The sequence below is a fragment of the Anser brachyrhynchus genome (assembly GCF_964034855.1).
Source record: "Anser brachyrhynchus genome assembly, chromosome: 29".
In the NCBI taxonomy this organism is placed as follows: Eukaryota; Metazoa; Chordata; class Aves; order Anseriformes; family Anatidae; genus Anser; species Anser brachyrhynchus.
In genome coordinates, this window is record NC_137722.1 from 389068 (window position 1) to 406213 (window position 17146).

Sequence of the window (17146 nt, forward strand, 5' to 3'; positions counted from 1 at the left end):
GCTGTATGCAAGCGAAGATGCTTTAACATATCCAGTTCGGTTATTAACGAAAATGTGGCCGGTGCTGGCTGCCTGTTGTCAGTATTTGTGCCTGGGCACGAGCCTTGGCCAGGCGTTGAGCACCTGTTTAATTCCTGTTGAATGTGAGCGTGCGGCGTGAGCCCCCGTCCCCCCTCGCCGTCCGCTGAGCTCCTCCAATTTGTTGCTAACCGGCACGAAATATTGCCACGGTGTGTTGCAAGATGAGGCTAGTCGAGGGTAGGTTGCATTAATTCAGGAAACTTTTCTGTACACCCAGGAAGGCACGTGGGAGAGAATTTTAGCCTGGGAAGAACCGCCCGTGGCATTTACGCTTTTTTTTTTTAAACAAGAATGCCTGTTACAAACTTCAAATACTTTTTTTTCTTTTTCTTTTTTTTTTTTTGCATTCATGGGATGATCAGAAGTTCATTTTGGAAAAAAGTTACGAAAATCTTATGATGGACTGGAAAAGGTGTTAAAAGACAAAGTTATAAACCAGTGCATTGGCTTTTTCTGCAAGGACAGACACAAGGCGTAATTCTTTCAGATAATACAGATGTGAAAGAAAAATAATTCATCTTTGTCAAGCCGTGCTCATTTTTAAGAGGCACCAATAACTGAGATGCTAAGTTGGAGATTTTGTCTTTGTTTTTCTCCTTTTTTCCTGCCAGGAGGTAAGAAGAAAGTTGCAATTTAAAAAAATGTAAAAGACACGACATGCAAGAGAATACACTTCGCTGCCTTTCTTTTTAATGATTCCAAACAGGCTGTAATTGGTCCGTGAGTTGGCTTGAAAAGCCGCAGAATTGCACCTGTGCTTCTAACGAGCTTTGCAATTATAGAAATAGTTTTCTTCCTTCTTTTAATTGCGTGGTGACAGGGTTCGCGCTGCACCTGAGTTCCCTTTGTGCGCCCTTCCTTGCTCCTTCTCCCGGCGCCCCCGAAGCCCCGGTCCCCCCGAGCTGGCGGAGGGGCCCGGGGACCGGCACGGCTTTGGGGCACATCGCACGGCTCCGCACGGCCGTGCCCGGAGCCGAGAACCGCCGGTAGGATCCAAGAGCCTCCGTTAGTGTTGTTCCCGGTCCACCAGCGGGCAGGAATCCAGCAGCGACCGCGGCACAGGGCGCTGGCACCCACCCCGCGGCCCATGCCCCTGCGCTACGTGGCCGGTGGGTGCGAGCAGCCACGAGCATCCTTGCGGGTCCCCTTCGGGCAAAACCTTCCCAGAGCAGCCTCCCAAGGCTCCGAGCGCGTGCCCCGAAGCCCCCAGACTCCCCCGAGCCCCAGGGAGGGCAGGGAGGGGAGGCTCTGCGGCGGGGAGCGCGATGCCGGCCGGCTGCGAGAGCCGAGTCTGGCTCGGAGCTCAGCCTCCTGCATATTACGCCGGGAGGCTGGATCTGAGGCTAATGCTATGCTGGGAACATGGAGCCTCTTGAATTATTACTGGGGCTTCCCCGGGCCAAGGCAGCCGCTGCTCCTGCCCGGGCCCCCAGCTCCCTCCTCATCAGCCTCGGCGAGGATTTTTGGGGTGGTTTTGGAGCAAAGCCCTGAGCCCCGTAGAGGGTTTGGCCCCAGGGCTTTATCCCGAGTCGCAGCCCCAAAAAGAAAGTGGCTAACGGGGGGCACGGGGAGCGGATCGAACCCTTTGTGCTGCCCCGGGGAGCTGTGCGTTAATGTGACGATTAACACATTAATTTATGGTGATCAAATGCTGCGTTAGGGTTACGATGAGCCGGCTCGGAGCCGGAGGGATTGAGGGGTGGTGCAGAGCTGGGGGGCTCCCCTCAACACCCCCCCCCCAGTGCACCGGGGACACGGCTGCTGGGGGGTTGCAAAGCGTGACCCCAAAGCATGGGGGTTGCTGCTGGGAGTGGGGTCGGGGGGCTCTGGTGTTGGGGAGAGGCAGGGATTTAATGGGGCCGGAGAGTCTGGGATTGGGGGTAGCTCTTAATTTGGGGGTCTCAGGGCTCAGGAAGGGGGCTCTGTTTTGGGGGAGCTCTCACTTTGGAAGTCTCGGGGCTGAGGAGGGGGCTCCGTTTTGGGGAAGCTCTGACTTCGGGAGTCTCGGGGCTCAGGGACAGGGCTCTGTTTTGGGGGAGCTCTGACTTTGGGGGTCTCGGGGCTGGAGGGGGGGGGGCTCCGTGCGCCCCCGGCGGCGGCGAGCAGCGTGGCAGCCCGGGGATGCGGCAAAGGCCTGCGCATAAATTATGTTCATGACGCAGCAGCTAAAAAATCCCACCGAGGGAAAGAAAAAAATTAAAAAAAAACACCAAACCCCCCCAAAACCCACCCCAACCTCCCCCTTTCCCCCCCCAACACCTCCCTCCTCGGGGAGCTCCGGGCTCGGGCCGCCCCCCCCCCCCTTTTTATTTATTTATTTTTTTTTTTCCCTTTTTCCCCCCCCTCCAGCCTCCGGGCCCCGCTCGCCGCCTCCCTCCCCTTTGTGCCGCCGCCGCCGCCGCGATGAATTTTTAATTCTCGCCGGCAGCGGAGCGGGAGCGGGCGCGGGGCCGCGCGGAGCCCGGCGGTGAGTGCGGGGCCGGTGCGGGGCCGGTGCGGGGCCGGGGCCGGGGCCGGGCGGGGGGCGGCGGGCCCCGCCGCGGTGAATATGCAATGCCGTAATTAGCATAATTTATATATTTATGATAAAGAGAGCCCGGTTGGGTTCGGGGGGGTGGGGGGGGAAGCGGGGAGAGGCGGCGGGGCCGCGGAGCGCACGGCGGGGGGGCACGGGGGGGCGAGGGGAGGATGGGGGGGGCACGGGGGTCCCGGAGCTTGGGGGGCCCCCCCCCCCTCCCCCCCCCCGCACGCAGCAGGGAAAATGTGATCGTAGCAGGGTTAAGGGGGGGGGACGGGAATAATTTGGGGCTGGGGGAGGTGGGGTTTGGGGGGGGCAGGAGAAAGAGGTCTAGGGATGAAGGGTGCTGCGGGGGGGGGGGGGACAATGTTGGGGTCCCGGCGGTGCGGGGCAAAGGGACCCCCCCGGCTGGGAGGAATGGTGCCCCCACACCTTGGGGTGCGGGTGCCGGGGGGTGCGGGGGCTCGGCAGGGATTTGGGAGCCCGGGGGCTCCGGGGGGGCGAGCAGAGCCCCGGGGGGGTGGCAGGGGGGAGATGCTGCACGTCGGGGAAGGATGGAGAGTACGGCCGGGGGGGGACAAGGACATTCGGGGGGGGCTGTGGCATAGTGTGGGGCTGGGCACGGCGTGCGGCAAGGTGGGGGGGGGCCGTGTGCCCCTGCGGGGGGGTCCTTGCCCTGGGGACATCTCGCCCCTTGGGGGGGGACGGCTCCTGCTGCTGCTCTGAGCCCCCCGCTTGCATTGGGGGGGGGGGGGGGGGGCGGCACTTTCCCTGGTGCCGCAGAGCCCCAGCTGGCAGAGGTGCAGGGGATGGGGGGGCTGCCTCCCTCCTCGGCCCCCTCCCCATCCCATGCCACCATCACGGGCTCCGTCTTCACCCAGGAACCCCCCTTTACCCCCCCACCCCAGTGAGGGGCAGAGCACTGCCCCCCCCATTACATTCCACAGGACCGTAGTGTTATTGGTTTTTTTTTTTGGGTGTGCGTAGGGGGGTCCTGTCCCCGCCCAAACCCGCCCCGCCGTCCCTCCGAGATGTCCTGGGCCCCCCGGGTGCCTCTCGCGTTGGCAGCCCCGGGCGATCGATGCTGCGGTCGCTATTTTTGGGGGGAGCCAGATGGGAGCTTCGAATGCAGCGGCTTGGGAGACGGGAAATCTGTTCCTGGTTTTGCCACCCTCCTCTGGCATGACCTTGGGAGGTGAACTTAATCCCTCTCCTCCCCGTCGGCGCAGCGGGAATAAAAATACTTTTCCCGGCTCTCCGGAGAAATGAGCGGATTCCTGGGAAGTCACCGCATGGCTGCTCCCGGTGCCGGGGTCTGTGCCGGGGGAATGGGGGATCCCCATCGTCCTCCGAGGTTTTATTTGGGGTTGGGACGGGTTTTTGCCACCCAAACCCCGTGAAGGTGGGAAGTGAAGGTGAAGTGATGCAACCAAGGTTGTGCGAGCCGTCAGTGGCGGAGGTGGGCGCAGTGCGCAGGGCTGCCCCGCACCTTCCCGTGGGCGTTTTAGGGCAATAGTGGCTGGAAAGGGTAAAAGCACAACACGGCCAGGAGAAAAATGTTGATTTTCAACGGTGCAAAGAGGATTTTGCAAATAATGGAGTTAAACCCCCAACCTGGCAAGAAGCCCTGGTCAACTGATTTTGGGTGTTTCCCCTGCAAGGTCACCCGTGCTTGGGCTGGGGTCCCACAGCGCGTGGTGCCAGCACCGGGCACATCGCTGCGGGCCGATGCAAAGCGCCCTCTCCCTTTTGTGCTACATCTCACACAGGTGTCTGCAAGCCAAAATGCAGCGCTGGGGCGAGGGGGTGCAGGCTGGGACCTGCAGGGGGCTCCATTTCAGCCTTGCAACCCGCTCCCCAAGCTCGCTCCTGCCCTGGTGCCCGCGGGCATGCGGCTGAGCTCGGCTTGGCCCCGCTCGCTTCGCTTGACGAGCGTGGCTCCTGCTGGCTCCGAGCAGCCCCCGCGTCTTTTCGCTCGCCTTGGCAGGGCTCCCCTTGGGCTCGTCGATTCCTTTTCCCGGACTCGCCTTCAAGATTTGGCCGGCCCAAGCCCTGGCATGGGTTTTTCCAGGAACGAGCTTGACTCACGCCGTGGATGAGTAACCGGGAGCACCAGGGAGCTGCTCCAAAGCCCTCCCAGCAGAAGAAACCTCTGTCTTGAAGCCTTTGCAGCCTTCCACTTACGGCTGATGCCAGCTTTCCCTTAGAGCCCCAGTCTCCAGGAATTTACAGCTGGCCGTAAAACCACGCTCCCTGCTGCAGCCAGCCAGGCAGGGCTTGGACCAGGGACCAAGGAGCTGCTCCTGCAATTGGACATCAGCATTTTGCGGTCCTGTGCCAGGAGCTGAGGTCCTCGTGCGGTGCCACGCTGGGGTCTGGTGCCTGGTTTTGGGGTGAAATGATCTCAGCAACCTGGGAGCGCAAAGGGATGCGCCGGTGGCCTGAGCCCTGTGCGCCCAGGGGCCGTTTTACCATGACCGAGTGATGCCAACAGGCTGTCCCGGAGTCCCCGCGGTGCCAAAAGGATGGGGCAGAAATCAGGTTTGCATGCTCTTGCTGCTTAGTGGAAAGGTTTTGATTAGGAGGCATGTGTTGTTAAGCACAACCGAAGGAATTAGAGGCTCATCTCCTCGGGCTCTGGGTCCCGTAAGCCTCTTTGTCCCGCCAGGTTGCATTAAGAAGCCGCACACACGGCTCCGCATTCAGGTCCGGCAGCGTGATGCTGCGGGGCTGAGCCCAGGGCTGCCAGAGTTCACCGCATCGGCTCGGCTGCAGGAATGCTCCCGGCAGCTCCGAGCAGCCTATTTTTGTCGGGAAATGGACGGGTTTGAGATCTGCAAGCCAGTTTGTGGCAGGGGGCACATCTCATCCCCTGCCTCAGTTTCCCCAAGTAGCCGTGGCCGGGCGCACTGCCCTCAGGACTCAGAGGTGGCTTGCGAGGTGTGCTGGGAGCCTCGGTACGGTGCCTCTGGGGTGCCAGCAGATATTTGGGCTTCAAAGAAAAAACCCAAGTGGCCATACTGTGAAAACCAAAGAGCTGGCGCGGATTTTGAGGGCTGGATTTCCTCTTTGCAAAGGCCGGCGGTCGCACAGCGCATCCTCTGAGAATAAACAGCGGGTCAGCCTCGCACTGACACGTCTCAGGGGCCATAAACTTCAAGAAAGGGTAAAAAGGCACTTTGAGTCCTGCACTTGCCACGTTGGGGTGGCTTTTAGGGCTCGCCCACCTGTGGCAGGGCCTTTCCCCGGCTGCTGCTTATGGAGCATGGAAAGTCCCGAGCCTGGGGCAGGAATGGCCATCCAAAGGAATTAATCTGGGGTAACGATAGCGAGTAATTAGCGAGCTGTAACCGTGTCCAAAATGTCTTCTGTACGGACCGGCCCTAATTAACCTCTGAGGGTTTCTCACCTGTGGCAAGTTTGTTCAAACTTAGATTTCTGCCCACTTGGGATCCAAGTGGCTACATTTCTGACTCATCAACACTTGTAATTAACATGGCAATTATATTCACAGTGAGACTCAGAGCATCTTAAATTATCCTCTCCTTTTTTTCCCTCTCTTTTTTTTTCTTTAATATTATTATTATTTTGTGCATTTCATTTCCTTGTCGCCATCTGTTGCGAAATGGCTGTCTTCTTGCTGCGTGCACTTAACACCACCATCTGGACAAATTATTTGTCCCATTAATTGCGAAAAATGTGTGAAGAAGGAAAATGAAATGGTACTGCCGACCTGCAGAAGGGCTGCTGGAGGAGAAGCAGCCCGCTCCCAAACCCAAAGCGCGCCGCCAAACCGCGCCGAGCCTGACATGATGAAATGTCTGTTTAATCGTCTAGCGCGCTAATTGGTCTCTTTGCACAGCACCGAGGAAAAAAAGAATATCTCTCTCCTCTTCTCTCTGTGTTATTTGAGTCTTCCCCCGCGGGGCAAGCCTGAGCGGATCGAAGTCCCTCGCTGCGATAAATGCGGCGGCTGGCGCGCGGGCGCGATGCCCTCCGCAGCCTCTCGCTGCTCCGGCCGTGCTGGGAGAAACGCGCGGCTGGGAGAGCGGCTCCTGGCCTCGCCTCACCTTGTGGGGCCAGGGGCTTGGATGGGTGGAAACGAGCCCTGGTGCTTGCGGGGGGGTCCCTGCATCGTGACCCCCCGAGTCCCCGAATTCATGCGTTAGCTTTTAGCTACCGTGCGTGCTGGGGACGGTTCGCTTCTTCGGCTCGGGGCTCCTTGTCCCAGGGGTTAGCCTCCCCTCCAGCTCTGCTTTCTCTCTCCCCACAGCCGACTGCGCGAACCCGGAGCGCTGCCCCGAGGACCAGCCCCGAGCCCCTCCAGGAACCCGACTGCACCCTGAGCAAACCGTGAGTGAGCGCCCGGGGCTGCCCCGAGACCCCTCCATTGGGGCACGCTTGTTCCAGGGGCTTCATCCATGCCCTGCCTGCAGTGCCCTGGGGGCGTTTTGGGGTTCTGGCTGTTCCCTGGCTGTTAGGAAGGGTTCCCCCACAAACCATGCGGCCCCTGGGGTGCTCCGTCCCTCTCCATCACGGTGTTGAAGCAGCCCAAAAAGTGGGGTGCTACGCACCCTTGGGGTCTGGAGACGGACGGGCTGGCCCAGGGGCTGCCTGGCTCCTCTCCTGGGGCGCGGAGCTGTCTGTCTGTCTGTCTGTCTGTCCAGCAGCTGCTTACACGCACGCTATGTAAAGCTATAGATAGCTGAGCTTCTTGGGTTTCACCTCACCTAACCGGGGGGCCCCGCTGTGCCGGCGTCCCCTTCCATAAGGGCAGCCCCGGTGCCCCCGCTGGGGACACCAATGTGGCAGGCGTTCGGGGACACGGTGACGTCCCAGGCAGGGAGGGGACGGGACGGGACCAAGGACCTTCCCCACCTCCTGCAGGCCCAGCTGCCGGACGGAGCTGCCCGGTGCTGGGCGATGCCAGGCGCTTAACACGAGGGCGCAAAGGCTGCCCTGCTGGTGCCGGGCCACGGGCCGGGTGACCCAGAGGCGACATATCGCGATATGCGGCACCCAGCCTGCAGCCGGTGGGGGGAATTCAGCAGCAGGCAGGGCAGAGCCCCCCGACCAGCGCCTGCCACCTGCTGCGAGTTTTCCTTCTCCCTCTCGCCCGGCACGAAGCGGGACCCTTCGCGCCTCGGGTCCGCCGGTTTTCCTCCCTGCCTGCCCCGTGCAGGCAGCACAGGCGTCCCCTGCTCCGGCTTCCTTGCCACTCGCCCAGCTCTGGCTGCCGGGGAGCTCATTAACTTTTAATAACGCCAGCTGCCTGCGTAAGCCGCTAGCTCGTCCCTCGCTCTGCTCTCTGTTGCACCAGAATAAATTGTTAATTAAACCGCGCGCTGGCATCCCAAGGTGTTTGTGTGCTCTGAAGCCAGGTTTAAAAATTCGCAGCGGGTACTGGGGAGCAGTCACGGGCTGCGGGGACGCCCTCGCCGAATCCGGCCACGGGGCTGAAACTCTGCAGCCCCCCGGTCCCGGGCGAGGTTTGGGATGAGCCCGGCAGGACCAAGGCAGGGGCAGGCGGCTGCCGAGCCCCGTCCCGGCGCTCTGCTGGGACCCCCAGCATCGTTTGGCTGCAGACAATAAATGATGAGCGGTGTTTGAAAAGCCAGCCTCAGGGAGCGACATGCTCGGCCCCTGTTGAGTTTCAAATGAGAATTTGGCTCTTAATTCAATTTGGGCCCCCTTGTAGTGGCGGGATCCAAGTGATGGTGTTTAGGAACCGCAGACAAACGCCAGCCCCGGCTCAGGACGCACTCCGCGAGGCAGAGACAGAATCAGGCCCAGGGCAGAGGGAGCTGCAGGGCCCAGCGTTTTGGGGCATTTTGGGCAGGGAGAGCCGGGGTCTGGCTGCACCCACCAGGATAAATACGCGCCAGGCGCCCGCACAGCTCCACAAACAAGGACACCTTCGCACATGCATCAAGTAATTTTGAATGTCATCCAGGCTGGCTGGTTAAATGCGTCCCAGAGACATTCCTAATAAAAAATTCATAAGCCTCTTATAAAGGCAATTATGCTCCTGTAAGGCGGCGAGGGGACACTACGTGACCAAACGGGATAATGAGGGGCGTTGGGGGAGGACGAGCCGCCTTCCAACAGGTGTGCCGAGCCCCTTCCATCGGGAGCGACTCGTTTCACCCCCCAGAAGACATCAGCCAAAGCACCCCAGCGACCCGGGTCCCCTTGGGATGGAGCAGGTCGAGGCTCCTGCTGCTGGCGTTGCGCATCGGGGGCTTGGGAGAGCCGGGGGGTGTCACCGAGGCCCCTGGGGACCTGCTCTGTGCCCGAGCAGCCACGGTTCACGGCTGCTTTTTCAGGGTTTTTGAAAGGGGCTGCAGGAATCGCATCCTCATCTCCCCAAGCGCAGTGGGAGAGGAGAGGGGAAGAGGCTTGCCCCTCGGAGCACGTTTTCTTGCTTTGCTCGCAGTGTGTTTGACCCTCACCAAATAAACTGGGTTGGCCCCACGTCCCCAACCCCTCTGGGGGGACACCGACTCTTCCGCAGCCTCCTGCTGGGGACGGGGTGCTCGGAGGGCCCCCCCAGGCTCATGCATCCCCCTGGAGCAGGGCAGGGGGGTGTCAGCAAGCCCTGCACCACCCCGAGCCCCAGCCAGGGCTGGGAAAGAGCTGGTGAAATGGGAGGCTGGACGGGCAGGGCGGCGCGGGGAGCCTCCGGGCACGCTCGGTTCCCAGTGCGTGGCCCCGCGGCACCCGGTGGCTCGGGGACAAACACCGGTGTCCCTCGCTTGCAGCATGAGGAAGGTCTGAGCCGGCTCCCCCTGCCCTCTCCCGCCTCCCCGGGGACATCATGGACCCCGAAGCCGTGCAGACCCAGGAGGCCCCGCTGACGGTCAACGAGCAGGTAGGGGCACCCCATGTCCCGGCACGGGGCACGCAGGGCAAGGCGTTGGGGCAGCGGCTGCAGGAAACCTCTGCTCCACGCCTCGGCTGCCCGCAGCCCTAGGAGCTGCCGTCGGTTGCTTTCGCATCCAGAGGAGCAAAGCTCCAGCCGCAGGAGCAAAACTGCTCTGGGCTCCCTGTGTCCCCGTGCAAGAGGCAGCATACTGGGGGCTTGCCCAGCCCCAGCCGTTCACGCTGGCGTTGTTCTGCCACCTTGCAGGGAGTTTTGCTGGTTTGCTGGCTTTTAGCAGCAAATACCAGCTCTGCTGGGGCTGCCACGGCCGTTGCCAGCCGTGTTTTACCACTACAGACATCACCCTCCGATGCACACGGAGCTGGGCTTAATTATGGGGGAGCCCTGAAGCTGCTGATTAACTCAAGCAGTGAGGTGCTGGCCTGGACCCCTCTGTGCTGGGGTGGCGTTCACCCCCTGCACACCCCTTCTCGAGGGGATGGGGGGCTCTGCATGCTCTGTTTTAGGGGTACCATGGGACGGGGGGAGCCCAGCAGCCGTCGCTCTGCGCTGGGGCGCGGGGGCCAGCCCCCGGAGCTGACGGACGTTTGGGGACGCGTTCGCAGGTCATTGTCATGTCCAGCCACGAGACGATCCGTGTGCTGGAGGTCGGCGTGGACGCCCCGCCGCCGGCCGAGGAGGACAGGAAACCTTTGGAGATGCCACCCGGGGAGGGTGCACGGGGCTCCCCGCGAGGGAGCGGCGACCCGGGCAGAGAGGACGTGCCGCCCAGCGCCGAGACCTCGTGCAGCGCCGAGGCGGCCGGTGAGATGCTTTCCTGCCCCGGCTCCTTCCCTGGGCTGCCCTGCTCCTGCTGGCCCTGCAGGCAGGTTGGGCTCCGGGGCGCTCGGTGGGACGAGCAGCCCCCGTCCCTTGCTCCAGAGCATCCCCGTGCCGAGCTCTGTTAGGGTTCAGCAAACCAATTCCTCCTCCGGCAGCTGGGAGGGGGAAGCATCCTGCGCTCAGAGCAGCGCTTAGACCCGGGCTTAGAACCACTTAGATTTTGCTACCAAAAAAAAAAATTTAAAAAGGCTTTTTTTAAAAAAACTTCACAGACCTATAGCTATTTCTGGGCAGTGACCCAAATCTGAGAAATGCCTGGCTCGTAGATGAGAGAAGTATTTATTTGGTAAAAGTTTTTCTGCCGAAGGAGAAGACAGGAAAAGGGTGTCTTTCTTTTTACAAAAATAGAAGAGGATTATGTGGATTTTGTACCCAAGGGCTGCCGTTATTAGAAGTCGAGCAGAATAAATACAAGAGGTTGCTCAAAAAATAAATAGGTCTTTCAAAAGTAATAAATAAGGATTAGGAGCAAGGTTTCCTCTTACCTGGATGTTAATGATAACTTAGAAATATTAATATCTCCTGTGCAGTTGGGCGGAGGGTTGAAAATCACAAAGGAAAATTAGCTAAAACAGCTTTAGCAGAAGAATGCAAGATTTCACTCGTGCAGCGAATTGCGTCCATTTTCTGGAAACTTTTTTTTTTCTGTTACAAAACTTCCACCTCCCCAGGGTGCCCCCGTTGGGCGCTGGCACCGCTGCAGCCGCTGCTGATTTGGGCTGGTGGGGGCACAGGCGCAGCGTGCATCCCCCCCCGGATCTCCTAACCCCTTCCTTCCCCCTCCTTGGATCCCTGCCCTGAACATCCCATAATAAGCCCCAAACTCCCTTTTCCTGCATCCCATAACCAAGGTGACGACCCCCCCAGATCCCAAGGGGGGGCTGCAGTGCTGCTCCGGTGCTGCCCCAGCACCATCCCAGGGGGGACGGGGGCAGCCCTGGGAGGGACGCTCATCCCCGGGGGGGGGTTGTGGCTGTGATTTGGGTCCCCCCCTTACCCCAGCGCCTCTCGAACCCTCTCCTCTGCCCCCCCCCAAGGCAAAACCAAGCCGGCGGCCGGAGCGTCCCCCAGCAGCGTCCCCCCCGGCGGCACCTTCGGCCACGCCGCCAGCCAGCAGCCGCAGCCCTTGGCCCCGCTGGCCGCCCCGCAGGTAACTACCCTGGGGGGGGCATGGGATGGGGCTGGGGCACCGGGGGGGTGGAGTGGGGGGAGCACGGCTGCTTGCAGGGGACCCCGGGGGGGGGGGGGGCAGGGACCTGGGGCTGGGGGCGGGGGGGGACATCTGTTGGTGGTGGGCACCCGGGGCAGCGACGGCGGCTGGTGGCACGGGGCGCAGGAGCTGCCTCCCGGACCACGCCGCCATCCCTCCGCTCGGCGCCCTCGCCGCCCGAGGTGCTGCCAGAGCCACGGCCATGGTGGTGGTGGTGGTGGGGGGGGGGCAGTGGGGGGCATCCCCCCCTCGGGGGGGCCGTGGGGGGCTCCGCGGAGCTGGGAACCCAGCTGCTGAGATGGGAGGGACCCCGGGCCAGCTGCGCGCCCCTTTGCAAAGACTGTGCTCGCTCTTGCCTCGCTGATGCTGTCTGCAGTGGCGTTGATTTTTGTTCTTTTTTAAATCTTGTTTGCTTTTGCAGGTCTTGACTCAGGAAAACTTAGCAACAGTTGTGACAGGAGTAATGGTTCCAGCAGGGACAGTTACTCAACCTCTTCTTATCCCCATCAGTATTGCAGGTCAAGTGGCAGGTCAGCAGGGGCTGGCTGTGTGGACATTTCCTACAGCAACGGTCGCTGCCCTTCCCGGACTGACGGCTGCTTCTCCTACAGGGGGAATTTTCAAACCACCTATAGCCAATCTGCAAGGTAACCGGTGCTCTTCTGCTTTGCAGCATCCTTAATTGCACGCCTGGTCCTCCCCGGCTTGTTGCCGAACCGAGGCCGTCCTCTCCAGGAGGGGTCTGAAACGGTGTTTAATCGCGGGCGCTGGAAGAAGCAGGGTTTGTCGCGACCCCCCCGAGGCCGAAAGGTGCTGGGAGCGTCGGAGAGGGGCGGCGAGAGGGAGGGAGGAAGGAGACGGCGCGAGGGAGGAAGGCAGCGGTGAGGGGGAGGAAGGCAGCGGCGGGGGGGGGAGGAAGGCAGCGGCGGGGGGGAGATGGGGGTACAGGGACAGTGCTCGGGGTCTGGGGTCCGGGGCAGGTTTGGGGTTGTGGCCGTGTCACGCCGCTGCAGCGGGTGCAGGTCCGCAAGGGCTGAGACCCTCCCCAAGGGGCAGCACCGCAGGGGCTCTGTGGTGCCCAGGCAGGCTTTGTGCCCTTCTCCAGCAGGGAACTGCCTCCTCCGAGCTCCCTGCGGAGCCGGGGGGAGAAAGCCTTGTCTGGATCCATCCCCAGCTGGGATGGGGGCCCCGGGCTCCCCGCTCTGTTTGGATTAACCCAGTCCTTCAGCGGGCAGGATGCATCCTGCAGCTCAGCCCTGCCCGGTGCACGGCTGCCGGGAGCTCCTTTGGGACGTGCGAGCGCACGGAGGCGCCACGGGCGATGCGGTGCCCTTTGGGAGGGGGCCGACGGGGGACCCACTGAGCCTCAGGTCTCATCCTGGAGCCTCCCCGACGTCCCCTGCTCTCCCCAGCTCACGCTCTCTCCATCTCTTTGCAGCCGCCGCCGTCCTCAACACCGCAATCCCAGCGCCGGTGCAGCCTGCCCAGACGCTGCCGGCTGCGGTCCAGCCCCGGCCCCCCCTCCAGCCGCAGAGCGTGTTCCCCCCGGCGCCCGCCGTGCCCAGCCAGCCCCCCATCCTGCCACAGCCCGCTGCAGCGCCCACGCCGCCCGTGGCGAAGCCGCTTGAGCCGCAGACCCAGATCGCAGTGCAGCCCGCGGGATTTGCCTTTAACCCTGGCATAGTAAGGAGCCGGGCAGCCCCAATCCCGCGCCCGCTCCCCTTTCCCGGCACCAGATCCCCGGCCTCAGTTTCCCTATCCCTGACGGACGCTTATCCCTCTCCGGTGACCACACGGGCAGCCCTCCGAGTGGCTTAGGAAAAAAACCCTCGCGGTAAAGGACTCGGAGCGACCGCTTCCCATCACGGCAGCGAGGCGGGGGCCGCCCTGCCACAGGGGGGGACGCAGTGACCCCGGGACGAGCGGTGGCCGTGCCGGCGGGGATGACGAGCAGCCCCGTGCGCCCGTCCCTAACCCCTGCCTTTTGGTTCTCCGCAGATCAGCGCCGCCTCCCTGGGGGGGCAAACGCAGCTCCTCAGCTCCCTGGCAGCCGCCCCCGTGATCGCCAACACCATCTCCAGCGTGCAGGGCATCACGGGGCAGATCCTGACCAACGCCCAGGGCCAGGTACCGCCGGGGATGGGGAGGGGTGTCCCCAAGGTACCCCCCACAAACGTGGTGCTGCGGCTCTGGGAAGGGCGCTGGAAGGACGTGCCCCCACAGCCCCCGCTCTCCTCCCTTGCGCAGGTGATCGGGACCCTGCCGTGGGTGGTGAACCCCCCCGGCATCGCGGCGGCCAGCCCGGTGCCGGCCCCAAACCTGCAGGTGCAGGCGGTGACGCCCCAGCTGCTGCTCAATGCCCAGGGCCAGGTGATCGCCACGCTGGCCAGCGGCACCATCCAAGCGGCCACCATCAAGAAAAGCGCCCCCCCCGAGCCCCCCACCAAGAGCGAGGTGAGATGGGGCCACGGCACTTGGGGACAACGCGAGCATCCTCGGGACGTGGCCCGGCCCCGTAGGGATGCTGCGCATCCCGCTCACGGGCTGCTTTTCCCAGCTGGGATGGGGACGCTTGGTGTCCCCATCTGGCTCTGGTGCCAGCAGAGGTGCCAGCCACCCCCAAACTGCCCCACAGCGCCTCGCCTCCCCCCTGCATGCAGTGGGCTGCCGGGACCCGGTACAGAACCAGGTGGGCTCTGTACTGGGTGGCTGGGTGGCTCCCTCCTCCTTTCCCGAGCCCGTTTCACCCCACCCCGAGCCAAAGCAGCACGGTGGCCGCTCGTTTAACCGCACAGATCGAGCCCGTGGCTGGCCAGCCACAGGGACACGGTGCGGGATCGGGGACACGGTGCCGGATCGGGGACCCCTGCTGGGTGCTGGCCAGGGTGCCAGCCCCGCTGCTGACCCTCGCTGCCCACCCAGGTGCAGCCCATCCAGCCGGCCCCAGCTCTGCCCCAGCCGGCCGTGGTCATCGCCAACCCTGCGCCGGCAGCGAAGGCGGCCTCGGCGCCCGTCCCCATCACCTGCTCCGAGACGCCCACCGTCAGCCAGCTGGTGGCCAGTGAGTTGCTCTGCCCTCCTCTGGGGGGGGACAGGGATGGGGGGGACCGGATTTGGGCTTCCCCACGAGGGGAGAGGAGCCCCGGGGGGTCGCCGCCGGCCGCCCTTGATGCCGCCCCTCCGCTCGCAGAGCCCCAGGCCCCCAACAGCGGCGTGGAGGAGGACGGCATCAACCTGGAAGAGATCCGGGAGTTCGCCAAGAACTTCAAGATCCGGCGCCTGTCCCTCGGCCTGACGCAGACCCAGGTGGGGCAGGCCCTGACGGCCACCGAGGGCCCTGCCTACAGCCAGTCGGCCATCTGCAGGTACCGGCATGGGGCCGGGGGTGCCGTGGGGCGTAGGCAGCGCATCTCCTGCTGCTGGAGGAGGAATAGAGGTGGCGAGGAGGGAGGTCGGGACGAGGCAGCACCCCTGCCAGGGAAACACCTCCTGGTCCCGGTGTCGTGGGGTGCTGCAGGGCTTCCCCTCGCCCCCGCCACACGCTCAGTGTCCCGTGGTCCGTGTTGTCCCTGCAGGTTCGAGAAGCTCGACATCACCCCCAAGAGCGCCCAGAAGCTGAAGCCGGTGCTGGAGAAGTGGCTGAGCGAGGCCGAGCTGCGCAACCAGGAGGGGCAGCAGAACCTGATGGAGTTCGTGGGCGGCGAGCCCTCCAAGAAGCGCAAGCGCCGGACGTCCTTCACGCCGCAGGCCATCGAGGCGCTCAATGCCTACTTCGAGAAGAACGCGCTGCCCACCGGCCAGGAGATCACCGAGATCGCCAAGGAGCTCAACTACGACCGCGAAGTCGTCCGCGTGTGGTTCTGCAACCGCCGACAGACGCTCAAAAACACCAGCAAACTCAACGTCTTTCAGATCCCCTAAGGAAAGGGGCTGGGGGGGCCCCCCATGCCCAGACGCCCTCCCTGACCCCCCCCCCCGCCCCAGCCTCCTGCCATCAGCACTTTGTGACCGACTTTCCCTGGCCCCTGCCCCTCTGCCCGGCTCCGGCGGGGGGCTCGGGTCCCCCCCCAACCGTGCGCGTAGGTGTCCGTGCCCCCCTCCCGCCCCACACGTGGCCCAACCGTGTTCGCATCCCGTGTCGCGCGTGCCTCGTCGTCCCGTAACGTGCGTGGTGCCGGACCCCCGCCTGCACTCACCGTGTCTCCCGACGCCCCCTGGGTGAGGGGGGGGCCGCCCTCCCCGCCTTTCTGTGTCAGGTCTCCCCCCCTTCCAGGAGTGATTTTTCATTTTTTGGGCCATTTTCTCCCTTCTCCGTGACTTCCCTGTGTTCCCGAGGTAGCGTTAAGGCCCGGTAGCGTCACGGCTCGGTAGCGGTGAGCCCCAGTTTAGTTTCACCCCCTTTTATTTCATCGTCCCCCCCAGTTCCCAGCCCTCTCCCCCTGCCGATGCGAGGAGGCTCGGAGCAAACAGAGCCGCGTGAACCCGAAAACGAAGGTGTCGAGACACCGAGGCCTTGGGAGGTGCTGCTTGACCTAAATAAGGGTGGCCTCGTGCCCCTGCCCCTCTGTCCCCGTGGGGACATTGCACTACGGGGGGGGACCGCGCAGGGTTAGCAGAGGGCAGAGCGAGCTGGGAGGAGGATTTGGGGGTCCCGTGGCGGGGGGAGCCCCCCCTCCGAGACCCCCTGAGCCTGGGGATGGATGGACAGACGGGGACGGACGGACGGACGGACGGACGGGGAGCGCGGTGGGGGGGACGGCCCCGCCGGGGCCACGGCAGCCTGATGCACTTGATGTAGTGGTGTGAAATAAACAGTATTTTTCTTTTTTCTTTTCCTTTTCCTGTTCTTCTCGGAGGGGTGCGGGGGGCGCTCTCCCTTGCCCTGGGTGCACCCTCGGTGCCGGGCTGCACCCCCCGTGCCACCGGGGCCTGGTTTTTGGGGGAGGGGGCTCTGAGCAGCTCCGAGGCCGGAGCGGGGCCGTTTCCATCAGGATCCCCCCCCCCGGGCTGAGGCCGCGCAGCTCAGCGCACGAATGAGCCGGGCCCGGGCCTCGAACCGGCGGCCCCAGAGTCGCTGCCCAGCCCCGCTCCCCGCCGGGGGGAACCCGAGCGCCCCGCGCCGCGCCGGTCCCGCCCCGCCCACCTCCTCTCCCGACCAATCACAGCCCCCGCAGCCCCGCGCGGGGCCCACCACTGGCGGCCCCCTCCGCGCGTCACCGGGCCGCGCGGGGCTCCTATTGGCTGACGGCGGCCGAGGGGGCGGGGCCGGCTCCCCGCTGGGGCTGGAGCGGGGGGTCCGCGCCGTCGCCGCCTCCATTTTGAGGGGGCCGCGGCCCGGTGCCCTCGGCGGGGCCGGAGCGGGGCCGGGAGCGGGGGGTCCCGGGGGGGGGGGGGGGCAGCCCCACGGAGGGAGCCTCTGGGGCTTGGGGGGGGTCCCTGGGGGGGGTCCCCGGCGGGTGCAGCCCCTCGGGAGGGGGCTCAGCGGGGCTGGGGGTGCGGTCCCTGGGGAGGGGGCTGCGGCCCGGAGGGGTCCCGGGGGGGGTCCCGGGGGGGTCCGGGGGTCCCGGGGGGG

At 63.8% G+C, this 17146-nt stretch overlaps 1 protein-coding gene across 5 annotated transcripts; it reads left to right on the top strand.

The window, feature by feature from the left end:
• The first annotated feature begins 2424 nt into the window (after positions 1-2424).
• On the top strand, positions 2425-16402 carry POU6F1 (POU class 6 homeobox 1). 5 transcript variants are annotated; one of them, XM_080570643.1, is made up of 13 exons: positions 2425-2548; positions 6873-6952; positions 9361-9470; positions 10088-10286; positions 11402-11514; positions 12085-12221; positions 12310-12455; positions 13013-13257; positions 13573-13701; positions 13822-14028; positions 14497-14635; positions 14765-14939; positions 15150-16402. In XM_080570643.1, exons 3-13 carry the CDS (start codon positions 9417-9419, stop codon positions 15493-15495), a joined length of 1890 nt encoding a protein of 629 aa, XP_080426769.1. In that variant the 5' UTR covers positions 2425-2548; positions 6873-6952; positions 9361-9416; the 3' UTR covers positions 15496-16402. The 5 variants fall into 5 exon arrangements, with proteins under 5 accessions (XP_080426769.1, XP_080426773.1, XP_080426771.1 ...); XM_080570646.1 differs by lacking the exon at positions 2425-2548 and adding an exon at positions 2599-2639; XM_080570644.1 differs by lacking the exon at positions 2425-2548 and adding an exon at positions 3188-5140.
• Positions 16403-17146: the final 744 nt, after the last annotated feature.